Source organism: Phycodurus eques, chromosome 20 (assembly GCF_024500275.1).
Source record: "Phycodurus eques isolate BA_2022a chromosome 20, UOR_Pequ_1.1, whole genome shotgun sequence".
Taxonomy (NCBI): domain Eukaryota; kingdom Metazoa; phylum Chordata; class Actinopteri; order Syngnathiformes; family Syngnathidae; genus Phycodurus; species Phycodurus eques.
This window is the reverse complement of record NC_084544.1, coordinates 7,593,847-7,615,332: the sequence shown is the minus strand read 5'-3', so window position 1 is coordinate 7,615,332 and position 21,486 is coordinate 7,593,847. Positions and strand designations below refer to the sequence as shown.

Genomic DNA, 21,486 nt, shown 5'->3' with positions numbered 1-21,486 from the left:
TTTGTATGTTGCATCCTACTGCCTTCCTTCGGTACCTGTCCAGTATTTATTTATGTTTGTGTTTCACCTTTATTTATCCAGATTAGGCAATTGGGGACAGATTCTCATTTGAAATGCCGACCTGGCTGCAGCCAGCAATGTCGCTGATGCACTTCAGTCGCTTTATTCCCATGAACATTCAGACTGACTCACTTGAGCCAATGTCCATCCATCCATTCTCTTATCCATCCATCCATTTTCTGAGCTGCGTGTCCTCACTAGGGTCACGGGCGTGCTGGAGCCTATCCCAGCTATCTTCGGGTATGAGGCGGGGTACACCCTGAACTGGTTGCCAGCCAATCGCAGGGCACATACAAACTAACAACCATTTGCACTCACATTCACACTTACGGGAAATTTAGAGTTGTCAATTAACCTACCATGCATGTTTTGGGGATGTGGGAGGAAACCTGAGTGCCCGGAGAAAACCCACGCAGGCACGGTGAGAACATGCAAACTCCACACAGGCGGGGCCGGGGATTGAACCCCTGACCTCAGAACTCAGAACTGTGAGGCAGACGCTCTAACCAGTCGGTCACCGTGCCGCCCCATTCTCATATGCAAGATGAAATGTCCCTTTGTCCTTTCATCTTTGGTACTGTCACAACCTACACTATGCAATAAGTGATTTCTATAAGTTATGAATAGTATAATAGCAAAAATACGGAACTTAAAACTTCTATCATATTTTTAATGTACCAGTTTTACTACATATTTATTTATTTTACTGTTAACGACCAAAAAAACTAGGCTCGTCGAGCATCATTTGCTCGGCATTCGATTGCTTTTCCTGCGAGTGGACCCTATCGATAGCTGATGCAACACAGTGACAGCTTCCAGCAACCGGCTCGTTTTCATTCACGCCGCTTTAGCTGTTGAGGTAAGACCGTATTAACTGTACACCAAAATCGTGTGCTTATTTAACGTCTTATAGGTGGACTGAAGTCATTATGAGCCAAACGATCTTGTTTTCGATCTGTAACGATACTTAATGTGTCAGGTTGTAGCACATGGTGTTTGCGCTAGGCAGCTAGCTGACGTAATGGCTATTTCCCGTAACCACATTTTACGAAATTGACGATTTAATTGAACTTCATGCTTTAAATGTGAACATTAGCTGTTGAATATTGTGCTAATTCATTAACGTCTACTTAACCAACAATATTCGGTGTTATCTTGCCAAGTGCGACCATTTTAAACGACCACTATCGTTTATATAATTACACTAGTAAGTACAGTAATTATTTCTTTTTTTTTTTGTAGTGCCGTAATTGTAATGCATCCCTTCAAGCCAGATTTGAAAAAAGTAATTCCGGTATTTTAACAATGCAATCATCATAATACAGTCATTCAAACACATATTTCTGACCATGTTTTAATTTTTTGAAGTGGAAGCAATGTTAATAAGGCTTGCTTTAAAAAAAAAACAGGATTTATTTTGTTACTCTCCGTCCATGTAATGCTTTGGACAGCATGTTTCATTAATGGTTCTCACGTCTGCCACACAGTTCCTCTGGGGTTTGGCGGTTTGAATTTTGAGTCCGCCCTACTTCAAAGGTCAACTGAACACTCTAAAATGTCCATAGTGAGAGTGTGAATGTTTGTTCGTCTCTGTTCTGTACCTTGATGTTTACATGATTGGCTGGCGACAGCCACCTTTTGCCCAAAGTCAGCTGGACTGGAGTTGCAGCTTACCCGCATACCTAACAAAGACAAGGAGTATTGAAGATTCATAGATATTAGACACTTTCCCAATTTAAACAATCCCTTGGTCTTTTAGTACATATGGGATATGCTTCAAAACATCAAAACACCCCAAGGAAACAAAATTACTGCACACTTCAAAGCACCTTAAATGTTTTCAGCCCCTTAGTTTTGAGGGGGCGGTCCTGTCTCATGCAAATGATCCACTGCAAGACCAATAGGGAGTAAGGCATTTCTCGCAATGGCAACAAGGGCGAGAGAGAAAAGCGAGTGTACATACGTGAATGCCTCACATGGGCCGCACTTCATCACCAAGCTGCCAAATTACATTTGTCAATTAGTGTGCAGATCCAAGTAGTGGCGGAGGTAGCAGATTCACTGCCAAACACAAATACCAGAACACTCAGAACAGCTTGCTCAGACATATTAAGAAATCTATATTTTTTATATTACACTTGATGGATTGCCAAATATATAAGCAATTAAAAAGTCAATTTCCCATAATATGTCTCCTCAAATTTCTCCAGTGTTGTTGGAGTTGGAAGACCTTTCACTATGGCAGCTCAGCTAAGCCCTGATGAGAAGTTGCACCTCATCACCAGGAACCTGCAGGTGGGCCACACGTGCACACGGTCACACGGCGAAGCCACGGTGAGCCGGGTTACAGTCTGTGACGTCACCCTGGTTGCTCGTTTCATGCAGGAGGTGCTCGGGGAAGACAGGCTGAGGCTGGTCCTTCAGGAGAGGGAGGTCAGTGTGTACTGGGGAACCGCCACCACTGGGAAGCCGCACGTGGGTTACTTCGTTCCCATGTCCAAGATAGCCGACTTCCTCAAAGCTGGATGCGAGGTGTGTACTCTCCAGCTCGCCAATCACCTCCTTATGAGAGGCTTAACATCTGTGTTTCTGCTTTGCTCGTTCAGGTCACTGTATTGTTCGCGGACTTGCACGCATTCCTCGACAACATGAAGGCTCCCTGGGAGCTGCTGGATCTTCGGACTAAGTACTACCAAGAGATTATTAAGGCCATGTTGGAGAGCATCGGTGTACCCTTGGAGAAACTCAAGTTTGTGAAAGGAACCGAATACCAGCTCAGTAGGTCAGTCGGACTAGAATGACCATAGAGAGAAATTCTGTTTGGAATCATTTTGTTCCAGAGTCAGAACTGCCGCCATCATAAAACTTTTATTAACTGTACAAGCACATGGTTTAGGTGACATTTTACATTTTAAATGTATAAACACAAGTTAACCATTCTGTTAAAATCAACTACTCTTTAAACACTCACTTAACTTTAATGACGAGGTAATAAATGTTTCACATATGTTTTTTTAACATTCACACACACTGGGCCTTTTATTTCATTTAAATCAGAGAGTACACTCTGGATGTGTACCGCATGTCCTCTATGATGACCGAGCACGACGCCAAAAAGGCCGGAGCAGAGGTGGTCAAGCAGGTGGAGCATCCTCTGCTGAGTGGTCTGCTCTATCCAGGACTGCAGGTCATATAACAAAAGCTGCATAACTCACTGACTGTAGCCCTTTAATCACCATACAACTGCTGAATGCCAATCTGGGAAACCTTTGCCAAAATAGTGTCACCCCTCAGGCGTTGGATGAGGAGTACCTGAAGGCGGATGCTCAATTTGGAGGAGTGGACCAGAGAAAGATCTTCACTCTTGCTGAGAAGGTACAGCATTTTTCCTTTACACATTACAGCCTTACCGCAATATTTCTACTTACATGGGGTCCTTGATTTACGATGGTCCCGACATAGTATGTTTTGAAGTTTACATATGGCGCACAATGAACTAGTTTGTGGGGTGGTGTAAAAATATGGGGTCACGGCACACAAGATTGCCAGTTAGCGCTGTACTGTTCTTTACACTAATATTTACTGTAAAAAATACTTTACTACTGTATTAGCGTAGGTTAGTTTAATCTAAGTCCACATGATTCTGGGAAAAAAATGTAATTACTAGAATGTTGCTCTTTTTTTTTTTTTGGTTGTCTTTTCTGCAGTACCTACCCTACCTGGGCTATGCCAAGCGTGCCCATCTGATGAACCCAATGATACCAGGACTGACCGGTACCAAGATGAGCTCCTCAGAGGAAGTAAGAGTTTAACTAGTTCAGCTGAAACGTCTTAACATGTATATGTCATTTGTAATGCTCGCCGTTTTGCTGCAAAAGGAGTCGAAGATCGACCTGCTGGACTCGAAGGAAGACTTGAAGAAAAAGCTGAAAAAGGCCTTCTGCGAGCCGGGAAACATCCAGAACAACGGGGTTCTTGCCTTTGTCAATTATGTTCTCTTCCCTCTTCATGGAGGTACAAAAACGCACCCTGACATTTATTTACTGCCTATTACAAAAAGAGTGTAATAAAATTGGCGACTGTGTTTAGGGTTTTCCGTCAAAAGAGATGCCAAGTGGGGTGGAGACAAAGTCTACACTGCGTTTGAAGAAGTGGAGAAGGACTTTGCGGAGGAGGTACAATTTTTGACTCTCTTCCTTTAGGATCTCCTTAACTTGACTCAAGTTGATCTCTCACTAGTTGATTCACCCTGGAGACCTGAAGGCCTCTGTGGAGGAGGCCCTCAACGAACTGATGGACCCGATCCGGAAGAAGTTTCAGTCCGCCGAACTGCGCAAGCTGAACCACTCCGCCTACCCCACGACAAACACGAGTCAGTATTGTACGATGTGATGTGAACGGGTGTCGGTCTGCTTTACATGAACACGTCTGTCTGTGCAGAAGGCGCAGGAAAGGGCGCTAAGCCAGGAGGAGGTGCGGAAGGAGATGACGAAGGGTTGGCGCCATCCAAACTGGACATCCGGGTGGGCAAGATCGTCAGTGTGGAAAAGGTAGAATGTTAATTAACTGTATTTTTCAACTGTTAATTCAAATAATAATAAAACACTATTTTAATTTATTAATTTAATTATGGCACGGTTAATTATATTAGTTAATTTAATGAATAGGCATGCATTAATTTAACGAGAAGAACATAATATAATTATTTTTAGTGTATTTTTTGTTCAGCCATGTATTGCCTGAATAGTACATGGAGTAAAAAAAAAAAAAAGGTCATATTAGTAAATGTAATATATTTAATTGGGCTTGACATGCAAAAGAACAAAACCTCAGAGGAGCTGCTTGAAAAATCCACAAAAGCATTTAATCCACAAGTATTCATAATATTTAATAATAGTAACAATCGCTGCAAATGTTTTATTTATTTTTTTTTTTTAACCCATTTTGGTACATGAATAATTTTATAAAAACAGAAATGGCCTGACAGGGAAAATGGCTCCCACTTTGCGTTAAAAAATATGGATACTTATAAATAAAACAAAAATATTTTATTATTGAAATGTTATTACTTTAATGTAATTTTAAAAAGGGATTTATTTTTCGATTTTCTTCTAAGAAATTTAACAAAGCTCTAGGGTTTTCGAAATTTTTTGAGATTGTTCTAGAAAGTACTTTAAAATGTTAAATAATATGGAAGTGTTTATAAATGCTCATGTAATTAACTGCAGACTCTGAGGATGTTAGGTCTGCTACTGTGTTCACATTATTGTTTGTTTTCCAACGGTAAGCATCCAGACGCTGACTCGCTTTACTTGGAGAAGATCGACGTGGGCGAGGCGGAGCCCAGGACGGTGGTCAGCGGGCTGGTGGCCTACATCTCCCAGGAGCATTTGCAAGACCGAATGGTGCTGGCGCTGTGCAACCTCAAACCCCAGAAGATGCGCGGCATTGAGTCGCAAGCCATGCTTCTCTGTGCTTCAATGTATATTTCTTTCTGCTTAGAGTTTCATTGTAGTCCTCCTCCTCCTCCTCCTCACATTATTTTGTGTTTGGCTCATTTGTAGTGAAGGAGAGCCCAGGAGAGTGGAGCCACTTGACCCTCCTGAGGGTTCATCACCAGGGGACCGGGCCTTTGTGGAAGGATATGAGGCTGGCAAACCTGACGAAAGACTCAACCCGAAGAAGAAAGTGTGGGAGAAATTACAAGTATGGCTCTTGGATTACATCTATCCATCCGTTTTCTATAGCGCTTGTCCTCAGTCGCATCACATGGCTTACCACCTGACTTTGGACAAGAGGTAGGGTACACCTTGGACTGCTCACCAGCCAATCGCAGGGCACATCTAGATAAATGAGTCACATTCACATTTTAAGACAATTTCGAGTTTTCAATTAACCTTGCGTTCTTTTTTGGCGGGGGGTGAGAAACTTGCCAGAATCCACGCAAGCATGGGGAGAACATGCATCATGCAGATAGAAGGACCGTAACAAAGATACAAACACAAACTTCATGAAGCAAAAGTGTTTACATATTCTCTCAAAAAAATGGTTTGAATTATTTTTCTAAACCACTGTTCTACCTTCTTCTCCAGGTTGACCTGAAGATATCCGAGGAGTGCGCAGCTCAGTGGAAAGACAACCTACTGAAGACCAAACTAGGACAGATCACTTGTAAGACTCTCAAAGGAGGCAATATCAGTTAGGTACTCCATTCATCTGCCAGCCACTTTGCAAGAGTACATTTAATTCATCAACAAGTTGCCATGGGAACAACGGGGATGGTTCTTGCAGTGTTATGGGTCACGAACGCAAAATGTATTTTGGTGATGTCTTAAAAGGGAAAAAGTGGGTGCTTGTCATTGAAAGATCAGGGGACCTGTGATGATCCATAACATATATATCAGAAATTGCACTCTTTATATTAACACATATGTCAAACTCCTGTCTGCGCTTCTGTAATTTCAGTGACGGTTTCATGTCTATTTGTGCATTTGCATCATAGGTAGCATTGCACATGAAGCAGCCATACAAGCATAAATTGTCATGATCAAAAACATGGAATAAAGTCTGTGTGGTGTGACTGTGGTCCAGTTCTATCCAGTACTTGTATTTACCACTTACACAACAATAACCATAAATAAGTGCCATTGATTTTCATAAATGTATCTAAAATTGTCTTTTATTATAGCCAAGAGACAAATAATGATAATCCGATAAAAGCATTTTAATAGTCGACTATCTGTATGTAGCTATACAAATGTGCTTCTGTTCTAAATAACACAAACTCTTTATCATATTCATACTCTTTCCCTTTGTCTCAACTGAATTATTTGTTTCTATACTTATCTCCAAGCAACATTTATGAGTGTTAATGGAGCCTTCATCAGACTTTAGTGAAAACCACATCATTGCTATTAAATTGGATGTTACAAGGCCAGATCTAAATCTCTGTACATAAACACTGTGATGTGACTGCTCCCTAATTCAGCCTCTGGGGGGCGCACTCACAATATTTACAGTCCAGCCCATATGTACACAAGTTTATCCTGAGGGGGGAGGGGGCTTCAGTCAGATAGAAGCTTAGAAAAATACTCCAGAATAAAGCTATCATAAGAAAGTGGTAGCTATTAATTTGCATAAATACATTTGGAAGGCCATTTCAGGCTAAGGCTTTAAGTTAACGCAACTCGTATATGTGAGTTAATAGTCCTGTTTATCCAGTCGTTAACTTGCTTGTAGGCTTTCCTGTGGCTCCTCTTGGTTAATTACCACAAAGTGCTTTCAAAACAGTGTTTCAATTGTGTCTGCAGTCACTCTTGTAGCTAGAGGAGAAAAACAACCGTGAAACATTATGATTTCACTTTAATACACACAAAGAATGAATAGGATGGTAAATATTGTTCTTGCGCCTTACTTGTCTCGGTTAGTGCTATTCCCTTGGAATGTTGTTGTGCTCTGATTGCATCTGCGGCAGGAACACTGGGTTCCGTCCTAGCTGAACAAACAGGACGATCTTGTGAAAAACTGATGCTGCCTTGCGAAGGCTTCCTGGCTACTGGTGGTGGAACCCGGTCAGACCTCACCCCACTGCTTGAGAATGCAGCGGTATTCGTTTGTTCAGAAAAGCGCATGATCTCGGCCGCTAAACTTCGCTTCACGCTAGCCTGGTCTTCATTCGAAGAGGCAGTACCAGTGTCAATAACAACCCGTTTGGAGCTCCTGGAGAAGATGAAGCTTGCAGTAGAAGCTGGGATCCTCTGTGTGTCGAATGCTTCAGATGATTTGAGCGACGACATCCCTGGTTCGCTGGCACAGTGGTATGACGGTCTCATCCCCAGCCGGCATGGAAGACCTTCTCTTGATGACAGAGCTGCAGTTTTTATCCGAATAGCTTCTTGTAATCGCATGGAAGGGGTGTTCGGTGTCACATATGTTTTCACCACCTGAGGGGGCGATTTAAGTGATTTGCGGGTGGGCTTTTGTGGAGTGTTTTGCTGCCCTTCGCTTTGGGCTCGACACATCTCTTGATCTAGCGCTCGCTCATTTTTTGTTTTGTCCTCAGGCAGTGCTTCAGCACTATCCTCACTTGAACTGACTGTACGTAGGCGGACCATCTGAAGTAAAGAGGGGGTAACAAGAGGTATGTTAGCATCCTCTTTAGGAATCGGTGCACTTTTGTGGCGAGCTAGAAGTTCCTTGCCCCTGTTGTCTTTGTGTGCAGAACTGGGCGGCCTTCTAAAGGAAACCCCTGTGGTAAGGGTCTCCATTGGTAAAGGAGTGGGGAGTTGCGAAGTGGTAGGTTCAGTGCTAGAGCGATTTTCAATCTCAAGAGAGTGTCGCTTTAGAAAACTGCCAGAAGACGTTTTTGCACAGAGTGTTGGTTGGATTTCTGCTGGGCTAATGGAATGAGATGATGGAGTTTCTAAAGCAGGTGAAATATTCTGCGCTGGTCCATGTGAAGCTTCTGCGTCTCTCTTGTCACAGACTACAGTTTGAGGCAAAACTGGATCTGGCGGTGTAGATTTATCTGATTCACTTGAGTCCTTAATTCCCTTGACAAATTCATCTAAGGGTGGCATTGGTGTGTCTGAAGCATTCATCTCTGTGGCACAACTCTGTGGCACATTGTCTGGAACGTCAGGTGGAGGCGGAAGAGGAAATTCTATCTCATCGCCGCCTTCGAAAACGGATTCTCCCAATAAAGGAGGCGGAGGAGGTGGCCAAGATGATTCTACCACGCGGCTCTCACCCTGTACTCCTTCGAACTCAACCGGTGATGTTGGTACAGAGGTGGCGGGTGACTTTCTTGAGAGCGGAGGCGTAGGCTGGTAAGCAGGTGGTGGAGAAGGTGGGGGTGATCTTTTATTAGTGTTTTGGGAATCTACAGAATTTGCTTGTATTGACGCAACTTCGCGTGTATCCACCTTATCCTCAACCTCATCAACAGAGGTTGTAGTTGTGGTAATGTTGCAACTTTCAATTTGTTGTCCCTCTGTCAACACCACATCTTCTGTCAACACCTTGTCTTCTCTCCGTAGTTGTTTCTTCATAACAGGAGGTGGTTCTTTTTTTGTGGAAACATCACAACTTCCAGAGTCAGTCATTGTCGGGCTACAGCTCACTTGTTCTTGTACTTCTGGTGTTTCAATGTTGCCTTTAGCTGAAAATGTTTCTTCTTCTGCATCCGGACATTCCGTACTTTTTGTACCCTGGTGGGCATCCACAGGAATGGCGCATAACAATTTCTCAGACTTTGAATTCATTTCGGATCCTTCTGCTTCTTCTTTCGTTTGTTTTTCAAAACAGAACTCACTAGTTTCAGTTTGGCTTCCTTCATGCTTAACTGTGCTCTCCTTTGTCTTCGTTGATTCCGTGAATACTTTGCTGACTTGGGGGCTCAGACCACACAGGAGCGCAAAGGTGTGACTGTTTTGAGCCCATGTTTCAGGAGGCGGAGGACATGGTGCTTTGACCTTGGGAGGTGATGGGACATTCCACTGCTCTCTGGCTTCCATTCTCAAATGTGAAGAGAGTTCTTTTGCAGAAACTGGGGGCAAACTAGTAGTACAAGAATTGGAAACATCTGAGTTAACAGGCTCGGATGTACCAGATGATAGGGAAGTAAGCGATGAGGAAGGCGAGGCTGAGGATGACGCCCGAGACACAGATCTCTCCGGCTTAACTGGTTTCATCTTGTGTTTATCTGTAGATGTTGAGGTGATCTCCTTTGGGGAAAGTGTTGGGGTGCCACTTTGACTGGAGTAGCCGCTGGAAGGCGATATGGTCCGTTCAAATTTCTCACTTTCTGTGGGAGTTTTCTGTTGGAAAGAGGGGTTGAGTTCTGAGATGGACTCTCCTGTCTTTCTTGCTTCACCGGAAGAAACCTGCAGCAGGCTTAAAGGATGGGAGTTGTATTCTGCAGTGTTTGATCCAGGATCCAGGATCTTTCCTGTTTCCGCAGTGACTGATTGTAATTCCTCCTTTATTGCTATAGCACTTGATACCCATTGAGAAGCAGAAACATTTGCATCTTTGCTATCCGCTTGACCTTTAGAAATAGTCTGGATCTTATTGTTATGAAGAGAGTTTGATCTTCGTGGAGGTGCTGGGGGTAGCTTGGTCTTGATAATTGAGAGACTTCGAGCGGAATTACGTTTGATCTTTGCATCATCCCCACTGGCACATGGCACGAGAGCCTCAGAAGCTTTGCTTGTTACTATAGTTTCAATATTAGTAATGCGATTCGCTGAGCTGTGGAGGCTAGTGAGCCCTTGGTCCCCTGGAGAATCCACCCAACTTTCCTGAAGATTGAGATCCACTTTGTGTGTGGTGCCATCTGTTGTGGAGTTGTTGTAGGAACTATCTGTGTGGGAACCATCCCCACCTGATTTTCTGGAGAGAAAAGGGCTGGCTGATGAACCCACAGAAGCCAGGCTGCTTTTGCTTACTGTGTGAACACTGCCACAATGGTTGACACCGTTTCCTCTTTGACTGCTGCGGTCAATCTCAATAACTTCAATCGAGGCTGGCAGCACTGCATTTGGGATGATTGTAGATAGATAGGTAGCCTGAGGGGATACAGACATGACTGGACCCTAAGGGAAAGAAAAAGGGTGTTGATTTGTTTCGAACAGGGACACTATATACAATATGCTCCTGCTGTTTCCTAACCTGGGGTTCCAAGAGGAAGCTACTCATTAAAGGATTGAAGGAAGCAAAGGTAGTCATTCCAGGTACTGCAACAGACTTCGGTCTGATGACAGATGACCGATAGTGATGGATTCCAAATCCCTGGTGTTCGTCAGTCTTGTGCACTTCCTGAAGATGCGATCTCATCTGCTGCTTATCATCAGATACCTGCTTTGGAGATGTAAAAAAAAAAAAAAAAAAGAGAAGAGCGTATCAAGTAAAAAAAAAAAAATAATAATAATCTTATAAATTTACCGAGTGGAACTTACTTCCAGGTCTGACAGGTGCACCCTTGCTCCCTCCTTGCTCATCACTGTAGTCCCTCCATCAACAGTTGGAGTGATGAAAACACCCGATTGGCTGTCGTGATTGGGTAACTGAGTAGAAACAACTTGCTGGAAGGTAGAACCTCTGTGCAATGCTGGGAAATGGACAGGTGAGTTTCAATGACATGTCTAACACATAAATAACCAATTTTGGATCCTCTTAGAGTGTTGACTTACCAAGTTCTTTCTGGACCTGGTTTGGAATACCCATGATGGTTGTCCTTCTGTTTCTCTTCCTGTTCTTTTCCAATCTTTTCACTGGATAAAGCGGCTTGAATGTAGAACCTGACCGAGATAGTCCAGTTTTTTGGCACGACAAACACAACATATTGTTTTCTTTCCTCGTTATGAACAGTGATTACCTTGGCGAGTGAGCACCGGTCTCGTTGACACAGAGGAATTTCTTGTGGTATCAGTAATCCCTGAGTTGGAATGCGTCTCCAGAGAGCCCCCCTCATCTTTGGAGTTAAGATCGTCTTCTGGATGTGCTGTGTCTGACGACTGAAGGACGCGTACATAAAAAGTGGATTTAACCCACAGAACGGTAGGTGGACATTTCCCATTTGATTAGGTGCACTTACAGTAAAGCTTTCCTCTTCACCAAAGTTCACTCCACTCTCGTGCTCTATGTAAAGCAAATCAATATGGCCATATTAACAGGAATCCACTTATATGAATTAGACCCACCTACAAACGACACACAATATCAAAGTCTGTTTTAAATACCTTGCTGACCTTCCTGCTGTAGTATTTTCAGGCCCTCCTGAGCCTCCGAGTGCAGGTCCTCCAGGTACTGAGGCCGATTGCCCTCGATGAAAACATTCTCCTGGAAGTGTTCTGTGGCTGAGTAGTGCACTGCCAACTTTTTCTGCTCATCGTTGGCCTTGGTGCCAGCTGTTGAGAAAGAGACGGATAAATAGGTTTATGCTGCAGATGTGTTAATGTCACAGTCCATGGACATTTGTAGTCAACCCCCTCTGTAGAAATGTTGTTAGCAACATTACAACCATGACTAACAATCAAACTTGCTCTTTCGATCACAATCCTGAAAACTACTCCTAGTCCGCGAACTGTACCGTTGTCTTCTTTGGAAACCAACATTAGCTCAACAGGTGTCCATTGCCAAAACGTATCAGCTTTACAGTGAATCCTTTGAGCTTCCACCTGTTGTGAGTGTGAGGCTGCACCTTCATCAGAAACTGGGCAGATGTTCCAGCCTGGCTAAGAGCTTAATATACCGATGCCTGGCTAATCGCAGTATCTGTAATTCTGTGGCAGTCCCAGGGGGATTATATAATTCAGTTTGATCGGACCCCCTGTTAAGGAATCTCCCTAGTGGGAATTGGGACAGTCCATTACAGCTGAAACAAGATGGACCAATCTGTCCTGAATTCATTCACATCTTGATACCTGAATCATCTCCTTGCATGACTTGAGGGCATTATTCACATGGGACAATGTCTCCTCTCACAAAGTCAATGCTAGCTATCATCTTTCTGTCCCATTGTTGTTTTCAACACTGTAGCTCTGTCTACCCCAGGTTCGGTAATAATGTGTGCATGTACGGTATGTCTTCACAGACTACCACAGGTGACGCGGTCAGTTAGAGTATGCCCGCACAGGAGACTGTTGTGTGTTTAATCTTCATAGATGCCATCAAGCAGAGAGAGAAATTTGTTATACTTCCACAAGACATGACAAACTAGACAACGTGGGATTACATGGAGGAGGAGACCCCCTGCCTCTTAAAATTTAGCAGACTCGTGCAGGAGGTTAAGGGCTTTTGCTTGATTAAGACGACCGCCAGTAAAGCTGTTTATCTCATTAGAGAGGACCCCCAAGTTGACGGTAGTTTGTCTGTGTAAGGGGGGATATTTTCTGCAGCAGCAGTAGAAGCAACTGCGATTTGTATCATCTTTGCATGAAAACAAAGATCCATCACCGTAATTAAAGATGCAACACTCACCCTTCTTCTTGAAGACTGTCAGCAGGGAGTGGATGCTCTTTCTCAAATAAACCACCATCCCTACACCGGCTCCATGGCAGATATATTAAAAAAAAAAAAAAAAAAAAAAAAAAAAAAAGTGCCCAAACTCCTCGACCTGACTCGGATGCAAAGTCAAAAATTCTTTGAACTTTAAAATAATTTCGAAAACCAAAGTTGCAGCTTTTGATGATAAAGAATGGATCATGAACTCCTTCCTCCTTGGTCAGTTGGGCGAGCTGTGGAAGGAGGAGCGCACGATAAAACCTGCTAGCAGCCCAGCTGCCTTATCCCCGAGTCTGATACCCGCCAACCTCCCTCCCCCCACCTCCTTACCTCGCTCCCTCCCTTGCTCTGTTTTTCTTCAACTCCCTACGCCTCTCCTCCATTGCAATGCTTTATTGTCAAATAAAAGACCCCTGCTTACCCCTCAGCTGTCAGTTTGGCTTTCAGGCGACATCCACCCCCCACGACCCTCGATATAGAGACACGTGTCTGTGTGCATTCACCCACCCCCAGGTTGGGCTGATGATGTTGATATATTAGAATATTTTCTGGGGCTTGGAAACAAAACAAAGTCATGAGAAAAAGTGAACCAGCTTATATTTTAATGCAAGTGGAAAACCACTATTAGAGCCGAAACAGAAATTTGAGCAAAAAACTGTGAAAAAACAAAACAACATATTGCAACCTTTGCAACTTGCAACAATTTTTTTTTTTTTTTTTTTAAAAACATATGGCAACTTGAATAGAAGTACTCATCTTCTCATAATATTATGACTTTAAACCTTGTGCCAATACTATTATTATATACAGTATTCTAAAATGTGGACTTCATTCTCATGACTTTGCAACTGAATTATTGTAAAATTCTATTGTAGAATTATTGTGAATTCTTGTAAAATTCCAACTTTTGTTCATGAGTACTTTCCCCCCCGAAGAATATAACTACTTTTTCTTGTGAAATTCTATGCAATGTCATCAAATCAAGACTGCGACACCTTATTCTCGTAAAGTTACAACTTTTTCTCCTAAAATGACTTTATTCTCATCAAATTGTTCAAACTCTTGTGAGTTTGAGCTTGTAAAATTACTAATTTAGTAAATTTGCAAAAAAAGGTTCTCGTATTACGAATTTACAGTGTAAGATTGACTCTTGTATAATTATTTAATTTTCAACATTTGTTATTAAAATTACAACTTTTTTGTAACTTTACAGCCTTTTTTTGGGTAAAATTAGTTATTCCTCATGAAATTACATATTTTTCATCTCCAATTTTAATTACGGTCAATTACTTGTTAAAAATGAATTGGCAACTTCATAAAATTACTGATCTTAAGGCTATACTTCAACATTGTTCTCCTGCCATTACAAATGATGGTCATAACTTTACGATTGAATTCTCACAAAATGATGCCTCGTAAAACGCTGCCTCTTTTTTCATCATATTACTACTTCTTGTGAAACAAAAGTTCTCATAAAAATCCAACAATTTTTTCCCCCAAACTATTTTCTTTCTTGTATGACATTTTTATCCCCAAAAATAAAATTTGAGAATTTCTCGCCAAGTTGCGTGTTGTAAAAGTGTTTGCTCAACACTGGTTGGTAGTCATGCAGTGGTACACGCCGCATGCTGTTATTGTCCCTCATTGTAGTCATGTCAGCCTTCAGCCTCATGCGCTGTGTCTCATTATTTTCCGGCTTGGGGGCAGTTGAGGTTGTGTCCTTGCAGTGACGAACCAAATGGGTGCGCCTGTATCATCCTCTCGTCTCCTCGCATCACTTTCCCGCCAGCCGCTGCCAATCTCTCTTCTTTCACATCTCCTCTCGTCTGGCCCTTTAGCCCTGTGGCTCTTGAGGTCTTGTTTGATTTATAAATAGCTTTTAATGGCGTCATCCAACTGCTTCTGTATCCCGACTCACCTCGGATGATAGCGTGGAGAGGATGACTGTGCAGAAAAAAAAGCGCAGTGTTTTAGTGATGTTTTCTCCAAGGGGGTATTTTGGGGGGTCTGTACTAGCTGGAGGGTGGAAAGATGTTCACCCACCATTCAACCCCAGGTGTTGGCAGGTCAGCTGGTGACTTTTCAGGCTCGGGGTGAGAGCAGCTTTAAAAACGGGAGTCATGCCAGTGGATTAGTGCCTGCACCTGGCCATCACTTTACCTGGCACACTTCCTCATCTCAATCCATCTTGCAGTCCAAACCTCACTTTTTTTTTTTTTTTAACCCCAAAAAGTCTTTCCTTTTTGGACTCTTCTTCTTCTTCACAACCTTCTTGTGTCAGATTATGTACCACAGCTTTCTTTTTCTTCACAACTTTTCCAAATGCTGCAGCTTTTCATAATGAAATCCAGCAAGTTAAAGCTCCCCTTTTACTCCACCCCTTATATCAATATTCATTAGAAGGTGTAAAGAAATGCCATCTGGTCTTGGGGGACAGGGGCAGAGGGGAGACTTTGCTTCCAAAAGCCTTTGATTTGCCATTCCGCACCACGGGAGAACAACATCTTGGCGCATAATCGAAGCGTAACGTATGCTAATTTCAAACACCAACTAGTATAAATGATAATACATTCAACATGACACCGGCAATTTATTTTTAAGCATTTTGACAAAACGACCAAATTATTTTTATAGCCCGTTTAATTGCACAGTTTGAACACTAACACTGCACTTGAATATAGGAAGAAAAAAAAGATGCATTTAATGATTCATTTAAAATGTATTGCACTCAAAAATGAAAAAGGTTACCTGAGTAAATGATTGAAAACAAAATGTTCTAAAAGATTAAATGCAAATGCATTGTGCTGAAAAGTAAAACACAACTGAACTGTACTAAACAAATGTACTGTACTGGATTAAAAAAACAAAAACAAAACGGAAGTCACTAACATTGTGCAGTTTGAACATTTAGTTCAGTGATTCTTTCACATTCCACTAGAGGGAGCCCGCGTAGCACTTATTCATAACCCACTCTGAGAATCACTCTGCTGTAATATAGTATAAAAAGGTGTAGCTTTACAATAATAAAGATCAAAATCTAATCATAATACAAATGTCAGAATTTAATGAGTATAAATTCAAAATACTACGAGGAATTTATTTATAATTTTTCACAGTTACAGGGAGAACATGCAAACTCCACACAGAGAGAGGCCAGGTTTGAACCTGCGTCCCCGGACCTCTGAGGCAGATGTACTAACCAGTTGGCCACTGTGCCGCACTACAATGTTATATGTATAAAAACATGTATATTTGTAATCCTCGTGACTGCAAACTCGCATTCCAAATACGTTTGAATTATATTTCATGGGATATTTGAAGGAAAATTATCATATTGAAATAAGACTGAATTTTCAGAGTTCTATTTCATAAAATAATGTATAAGCACCTTTTACTGTATTCTGAAAAAAATAAATACAAATAAAATCTGGGTTATTGTGCTACAACATAGAAATGATGACACAAACTAATCAAATGCTCCATGAGAGGAGGCTATATTCTCCCCATTGAGGTACATTTGTATATTAGACACGCAAAGAAGACTATACGAACCAGTTTGAACTGATGCCAAAGACAATACAGCTGATGTAAAGTAGGACGCTCGATTCAGCATTGGCTCCTCACTGTCCTCAGCTTGGAGGTCGTAGGAGAAGCAGAGCAGAAAACAAGCCGGCACGGCGTCACCATCAGGTAAGCGGACCAGTGGAGCAACAGAACTCACTGACCAGAGAGTCTTCACTTAAATGTGCTTCCCGGCCACATTAATCAACATACCGTTCAGATTCTGGTCATATCTTTTGCAGATAGGATCATGAGGGTGTTGGCGCACTTGTGTCGCCGTGGAAACCGGCGACCTCGCAGAAAACACCGGTTGCTTTGGGCACGCTACGACAGCCCACAAAGGCAAACCACTGCTCTAGTGATGCGATATAGGCATAAAACATCACAGAACATTTACAAATATGACTTTATTTCTCTCGAGCTGCTGCGAGACTCACAGGCCACAACATTAGGAACACCCGCACAGTCCAACAATGTTTGTTGTCGTTTTCTTTCTCTGGATGTGCCCTCGTATCTCTGAACGAGAGCAGAGACTGTAACAAGATACACATAGCCTGTGGGATATTTCCTGTGTGTGTGTGTGTGTGTGTATGTGCTGGCTGGACTGCATCTCTGTTTAATAATCTAGTGCTCCTTGTCGGAGAGGGCTCATAACTCAAGGTAACCACAGCAGAGACAGAATACAAATGAGGGCAAGAGGGCCAAACACAATAATGACACCTGTGTGTGTGTGTGTGTGTGTGCGTGTGTTGTGCCTGTTGTGCAGCTGTGTGTTGTTTGTGTAGCTTAATTTGTGTTTGTATGCGTGTTTGTTCCATCGTTTGTCGTGTTTCCATTCTTGCACTTGCATTATTTGTGTTTGACTGCTGTTTGTGTGTTGAGCATTGTGTGTGGTCTTGCATTTGTTTGTATGTTTGTGCGTGTGTGTCGGTTGTGCATCTGTGTGTTGTTTCGCTTTCATTGTTTGTGTTTGTATGTTTATGTGCTGCATTGTCTGAGTGTGTCTGTTGTGTATCCGTGTGTGTTGCATTATTTGTTGTGTTTGTGTTGTTTGTGTTTTTTTTTTGTTTATATATTGTAGTGTGTTTGTTATATTTTGTGTCCCCAAAATGTTTTGTGTGTTTCTGTGTTGTGTTGTTTTTGTTGTTTGTATGTTCAGCTTGAGCGTTGCATTGTTTGTCTCTTGTGTGTTGCGTTTTTGTGTGTGCGTGCGTGTGTGTGTGTACGTGTCTTATGAGTTACAGTCATAATAAAAAAAAAAAAAGCTCCAGTGTTGCAATCAGGCCCCTGAGCTGAACTGCCCATGAATACAGCACAACTTTGGTCAATCCGTCACCAACATATCACAGCACTCACTGGATAGGATGCAAATACGCCCCCTAGTGGTCGCGAGCAGCATAGACGATTACATCAGAGTCCTGGAATCTTAAACGACGTGTTAACTCTGATACGGTTCACTACATTTTTGTCCAGTCAAGTCCCTCGGGCGACCCTGTTAAAATGACAAGGTGTCAAGCGAAGGCCTTCCCCTCAGGAGTTTTTTTTTTTTTTTTACCGCTGCCAAAACAAGTTCCATGTTGCACTCGGGTTATTTATAACAGCACTGACAAATTGACTAATTTAGGAGCTGATGAGTTAATGACAGACCTGCAGCTTTCTGCTTCTAAGGTCAACTCAAGTAGGCCAGATCTTGCATACTTGATACATTTGACTGTGAGCTAGAAAACAGTCAAAGCTTTCGATACGTGGCCTTTTTGCCACAATATGAATTTTCAACACTTTTCTTAAGTATCACGACATAATCTGAGCTGCGAGGGATGAGGAATCGGCCCTAGTTTTAAGTTAACGTGTCAGCTGAATCACGCCGGACGCATTAAGATGGAATAGCCGCGGCCTTGTGTCCGCCACACTCAACATCACACACGCGTGTGCTGTCTGCCCGCACAAAAATCACTACATTGAATTTGGAAGCCGTTCAAGCATTGCCATCACACCTCTTCCTCATCTTCATTCGTCTCTTGGACTAAAGTAATAGGACACGGTGAAAAACCTGAGCTCAAGGGTGTCAAAATGTTATAAAACAAGAACAGCAAGCCGGATGTGTGAGAAATGAACAATTAATAGTCAATTAACGCTCATAGGTTGAAGGGAGCAACCTTTTGACTAACGGTACCCAAATCTGTTATTACTGAACAGCCCTTTTTTTCCCCCATTTATTTATTTATTTTTAAATGACAAAAATTTGGTGAGTGAAAAGTTTCAAGTCTATCAGACATTTTTTCTACGTTAAAAATAAAATGTCACAACTGTTACACAAAGCTTAACCAAACATCGCTCGAGGTTTGAGTAATAATAACAAGATGGGCTCCAAGTCCTCCAATAACTGTCTTCATTTCTGAATTCCCAAGTCCCTGTATTCCAGTGAATGTCTAAAAAACATGGAAATGCATGGGGGGAAAAAGGCAGCGATGTATTTCTGTAGCTGTGTTGCCAAAAGCTGAAGAGCCATCTGCTTGTCACAGATATTCGGCAGCCCGCTGTGACCTCGTCAACATGGAGGCAACATTTCCTGACCTCCTCACTGCAATGACTGAATATACGGATTGTTTAACCGAATTCCAGTAGTTCTACAGGCTAGAAGCTCTTGCAAGCAGAAGATCACTGGACATTTTATGAATGGGATCACAGTATCACTGTGTTATAGTAGAATATTCGTGCCACTCTGGGGGGGGGGGGAAAGATAATAGGAAGTAGGAATATTTTAAGAATAAAGTTGTAATCTGGTAAGAAAAATGGATAAATAATATTTTTTTTGTCATCCTAATGCTGAATTACAAGGGGGAAAAACCATAACTGTAAACTGTAATGAAAATAAAGTCCACATTTTACAAATAAATAGGAATATTACATGAAACAAATCCCTAATATTCCAAGAAAATAAAGAGTAATATTCAATTTTTTTGAAGTAGTATTGAGATGGAAAAGTAATTTTATGGGAAGAAAGTCGGAATAGTATCTCATGTTTTTATGAGGGGCAAACAAGTCATAATGTTGCAAATTCATGTCCCAATATTAAAGAAAAAAGGTCATAAAAGTAGTAATTTTATCAATTTTAAATGTAGTATTAGGATGAAAATTTTACAAGCACAAAAGACCGAGTTGGCAACAACAAAACTAAAGCACGAGCTATTATGAGAATAACATCATTATTTTATGACAATAAAATTGTAATATTAGGAGAGGGGGGGAAAAAAAAAATCTAGTCTTAAAGGCCAACAGTGAGGTTCCACACAGCTCTGTGAGCGTGTTTAACAGTATGGTATGACGTCTTAATTAGATTTAGCTGTCGATGCAGGAAGCCAGTTATCAGGCCAACACTGAGTCCTTTTATAGTGAAGACAGAGAAACATTCAAGCTGCACGACTGAGCGGCACCATGGCCTTTAGTTCCATTTAGCATTATTATGGATAGAACTAAAAGAATTGTGTTGCGACGTGTTACTCAAAATTCCGATCCATGAAATGAATTGCAATGTATTAAAGTCACAGCCAAAATTGTGTGACCATAGCGGGATGGGAAACTGATGCTGAATCAGCGCTTCCTTTCTTTTTTCCTTTATGCTGCCCCGTAGGGTTCTGGAGTACAAGGAAAAGACACCCCAAAAAATTTATAAAAATGTTGTAACGTGTTTATTAATCAGAAAAATAGCATTCTATAGCGTTGTACTTTATAAAAACATACAGTAATAACAATTAAATAGAATGTAAAAAAAAATTAACAATGTGTGCATTATGATACAGATCGAAATAATAGCTAGATTAGATTGTGTAAAAAAAAAAAAGTCGTCACAACTAAGCTGCTGCAGCATCTATGCTAGTTTCGTTACCCCGTCTATAGCGTTTTGCATTGTGTGTTAGCATTAAGCTAGTAGATTTTTGTTCGTCAGTTTTGTGGTTTGTTTAAATACACTGTGCAATTCTTTGTTTTATGTTTAGTTTACCAGTAAAGGTCATGTTTGTAGACAAATAACAAATCACCGTAGAATGTAATTCATGCAGGTATCGCTTCACGACCTTAAAGACGGAAGAAGCAACGTTGTTATTGTCTGACCCTAACTGAAAAAGTCTCCTCCTGATCTGCCTTAGTTGTAGTGGACCGCTTTGACAGCAGCCAGCCAGCGTCTTAGCCTCGCTTTACACTATTCTAAAGGCTTACAGTGTCTCAATATAGAATATCACAACCAGCGCACAAGACGCTGCCATAATGAAAATGATGGAGCTATCGCTTCGCAGCCTTCTTCTGCGCGGGTCGAGCACGACATTACTCTTCTTCCTGATGTACTCCCTTGACGAGAACCTCCTTATTTGCATTCATCCGGCCTATTTCTGTCTGCAGGTTTCTGCTTTGTGATCCCTAAAGTCACATTTTTTTTTACACTCAGTCAATAAGTAAAGCCAGCCCGTGTAACGGTCCTGCATTCATTGATCCTTCCACCAATCTGTCAAATTGGTGGAATATAAATAACAAGCCAAGAATTCAAGGTCAAGGACATTGCAACAGCGTCAAAGCAATGATTCCATGTAAATACAATATTCTCTTCCTCTGTGTGTTTTTTTGCGGTGTGTGAAGTAGAGCATATAAACAGGAGCTGGGCTTCATTTGCTGGGAAAAGTTGCACGAGTGACCACGCGTGTGGTGATCGGCGCGAATGGCCGACATCCGGAACCCAAATGGTGGAATTGTCTCTGCATGAGAGAATCTAAGGTGACCGTGTCTCTCATATACAGGAGCACCAGGACTTTCTTTCCTCGGATGGAAATGACGCCACCATGAGCACTCACCGGAAGAGTGGATGTGCTC

At 41.9% G+C, this 21,486-nt stretch overlaps 2 protein-coding genes across 5 annotated transcripts in view; one reads left to right on the top strand and one right to left on the bottom strand.

Annotated features, from left to right (window-relative positions):
- Nucleotides 1-818: 818 nt before the first annotated feature.
- Nucleotides 819-6,645, top strand: yars1 (tyrosyl-tRNA synthetase 1). Its single transcript, XM_061665510.1, has 14 exons — nt 819-919; nt 2,271-2,355; nt 2,446-2,592; nt 2,667-2,842; nt 3,118-3,247; nt 3,355-3,435; nt 3,768-3,860; nt 3,939-4,074; nt 4,150-4,235; nt 4,300-4,432; nt 4,501-4,610; nt 5,349-5,542; nt 5,625-5,766; nt 6,153-6,645. Exons 2-14 carry the CDS (start codon nt 2,299-2,301, stop codon nt 6,261-6,263), a joined length of 1,596 nt encoding a protein of 531 aa, XP_061521494.1. The 5' UTR covers nt 819-919; nt 2,271-2,298; the 3' UTR covers nt 6,264-6,645.
- The window catches only part of nhsl3 (NHS like 3), a 27,362-nt gene continuing 12,163 nt past the window's right edge, over nt 6,288-21,486 (bottom strand). Inside the window, exons 1-9 of one of the 4 annotated variants that reach the window (XM_061665507.1) lie at nt 13,042-13,147; nt 11,802-11,969; nt 11,657-11,700; nt 11,438-11,576; nt 11,253-11,360; nt 11,019-11,170; nt 10,732-10,920; nt 7,475-10,655; nt 6,288-7,382 (exon numbers count right to left, since the gene is read on the bottom strand). In XM_061665507.1, the coding sequence (XP_061521491.1) occupies nt 7,342-7,382; nt 7,475-10,655; nt 10,732-10,920; nt 11,019-11,170; nt 11,253-11,360; nt 11,438-11,576; nt 11,657-11,700; nt 11,802-11,969; nt 13,042-13,099 (4,080 nt within the window). In that variant the 5' untranslated portion in view covers nt 13,100-13,147 and the 3' untranslated portion in view covers nt 6,288-7,341. Of the gene's footprint in view, nt 7,383-7,474; nt 10,656-10,731; nt 10,921-11,018; nt 11,171-11,252; nt 11,361-11,437; nt 11,577-11,656; nt 11,701-11,801; nt 11,970-13,041; nt 13,148-21,486 lie in introns of those variants that run through there. The other 3 variants (XM_061665505.1, XM_061665506.1, XM_061665504.1) reach the window with 3 other exon arrangements.

What these genes read in the sequence shown, in the direction of transcription:
- yars1 (XM_061665510.1), top strand. Translation starts at nt 2,299, where the DNA reads ATGGCAGCTCAGCTAAGCCCTGATGAGAAGTTGCACCTCATCACCAGG. An exon ending in TCATCACCAGGAACCTGCAG is followed by an intron (nt 2,356 to 2,445) that starts GTGGGCCACACG and finishes CGTTTCATGCAG; the next exon opens with GAGGTGCTCGGGGAAGACAG. An exon ending in TCTCTTCCCTCTTCATGGAG is followed by an intron (nt 4,075 to 4,149) that starts GTACAAAAACGC and finishes GACTGTGTTTAG; the next exon opens with GGTTTTCCGTCAAAAGAGAT.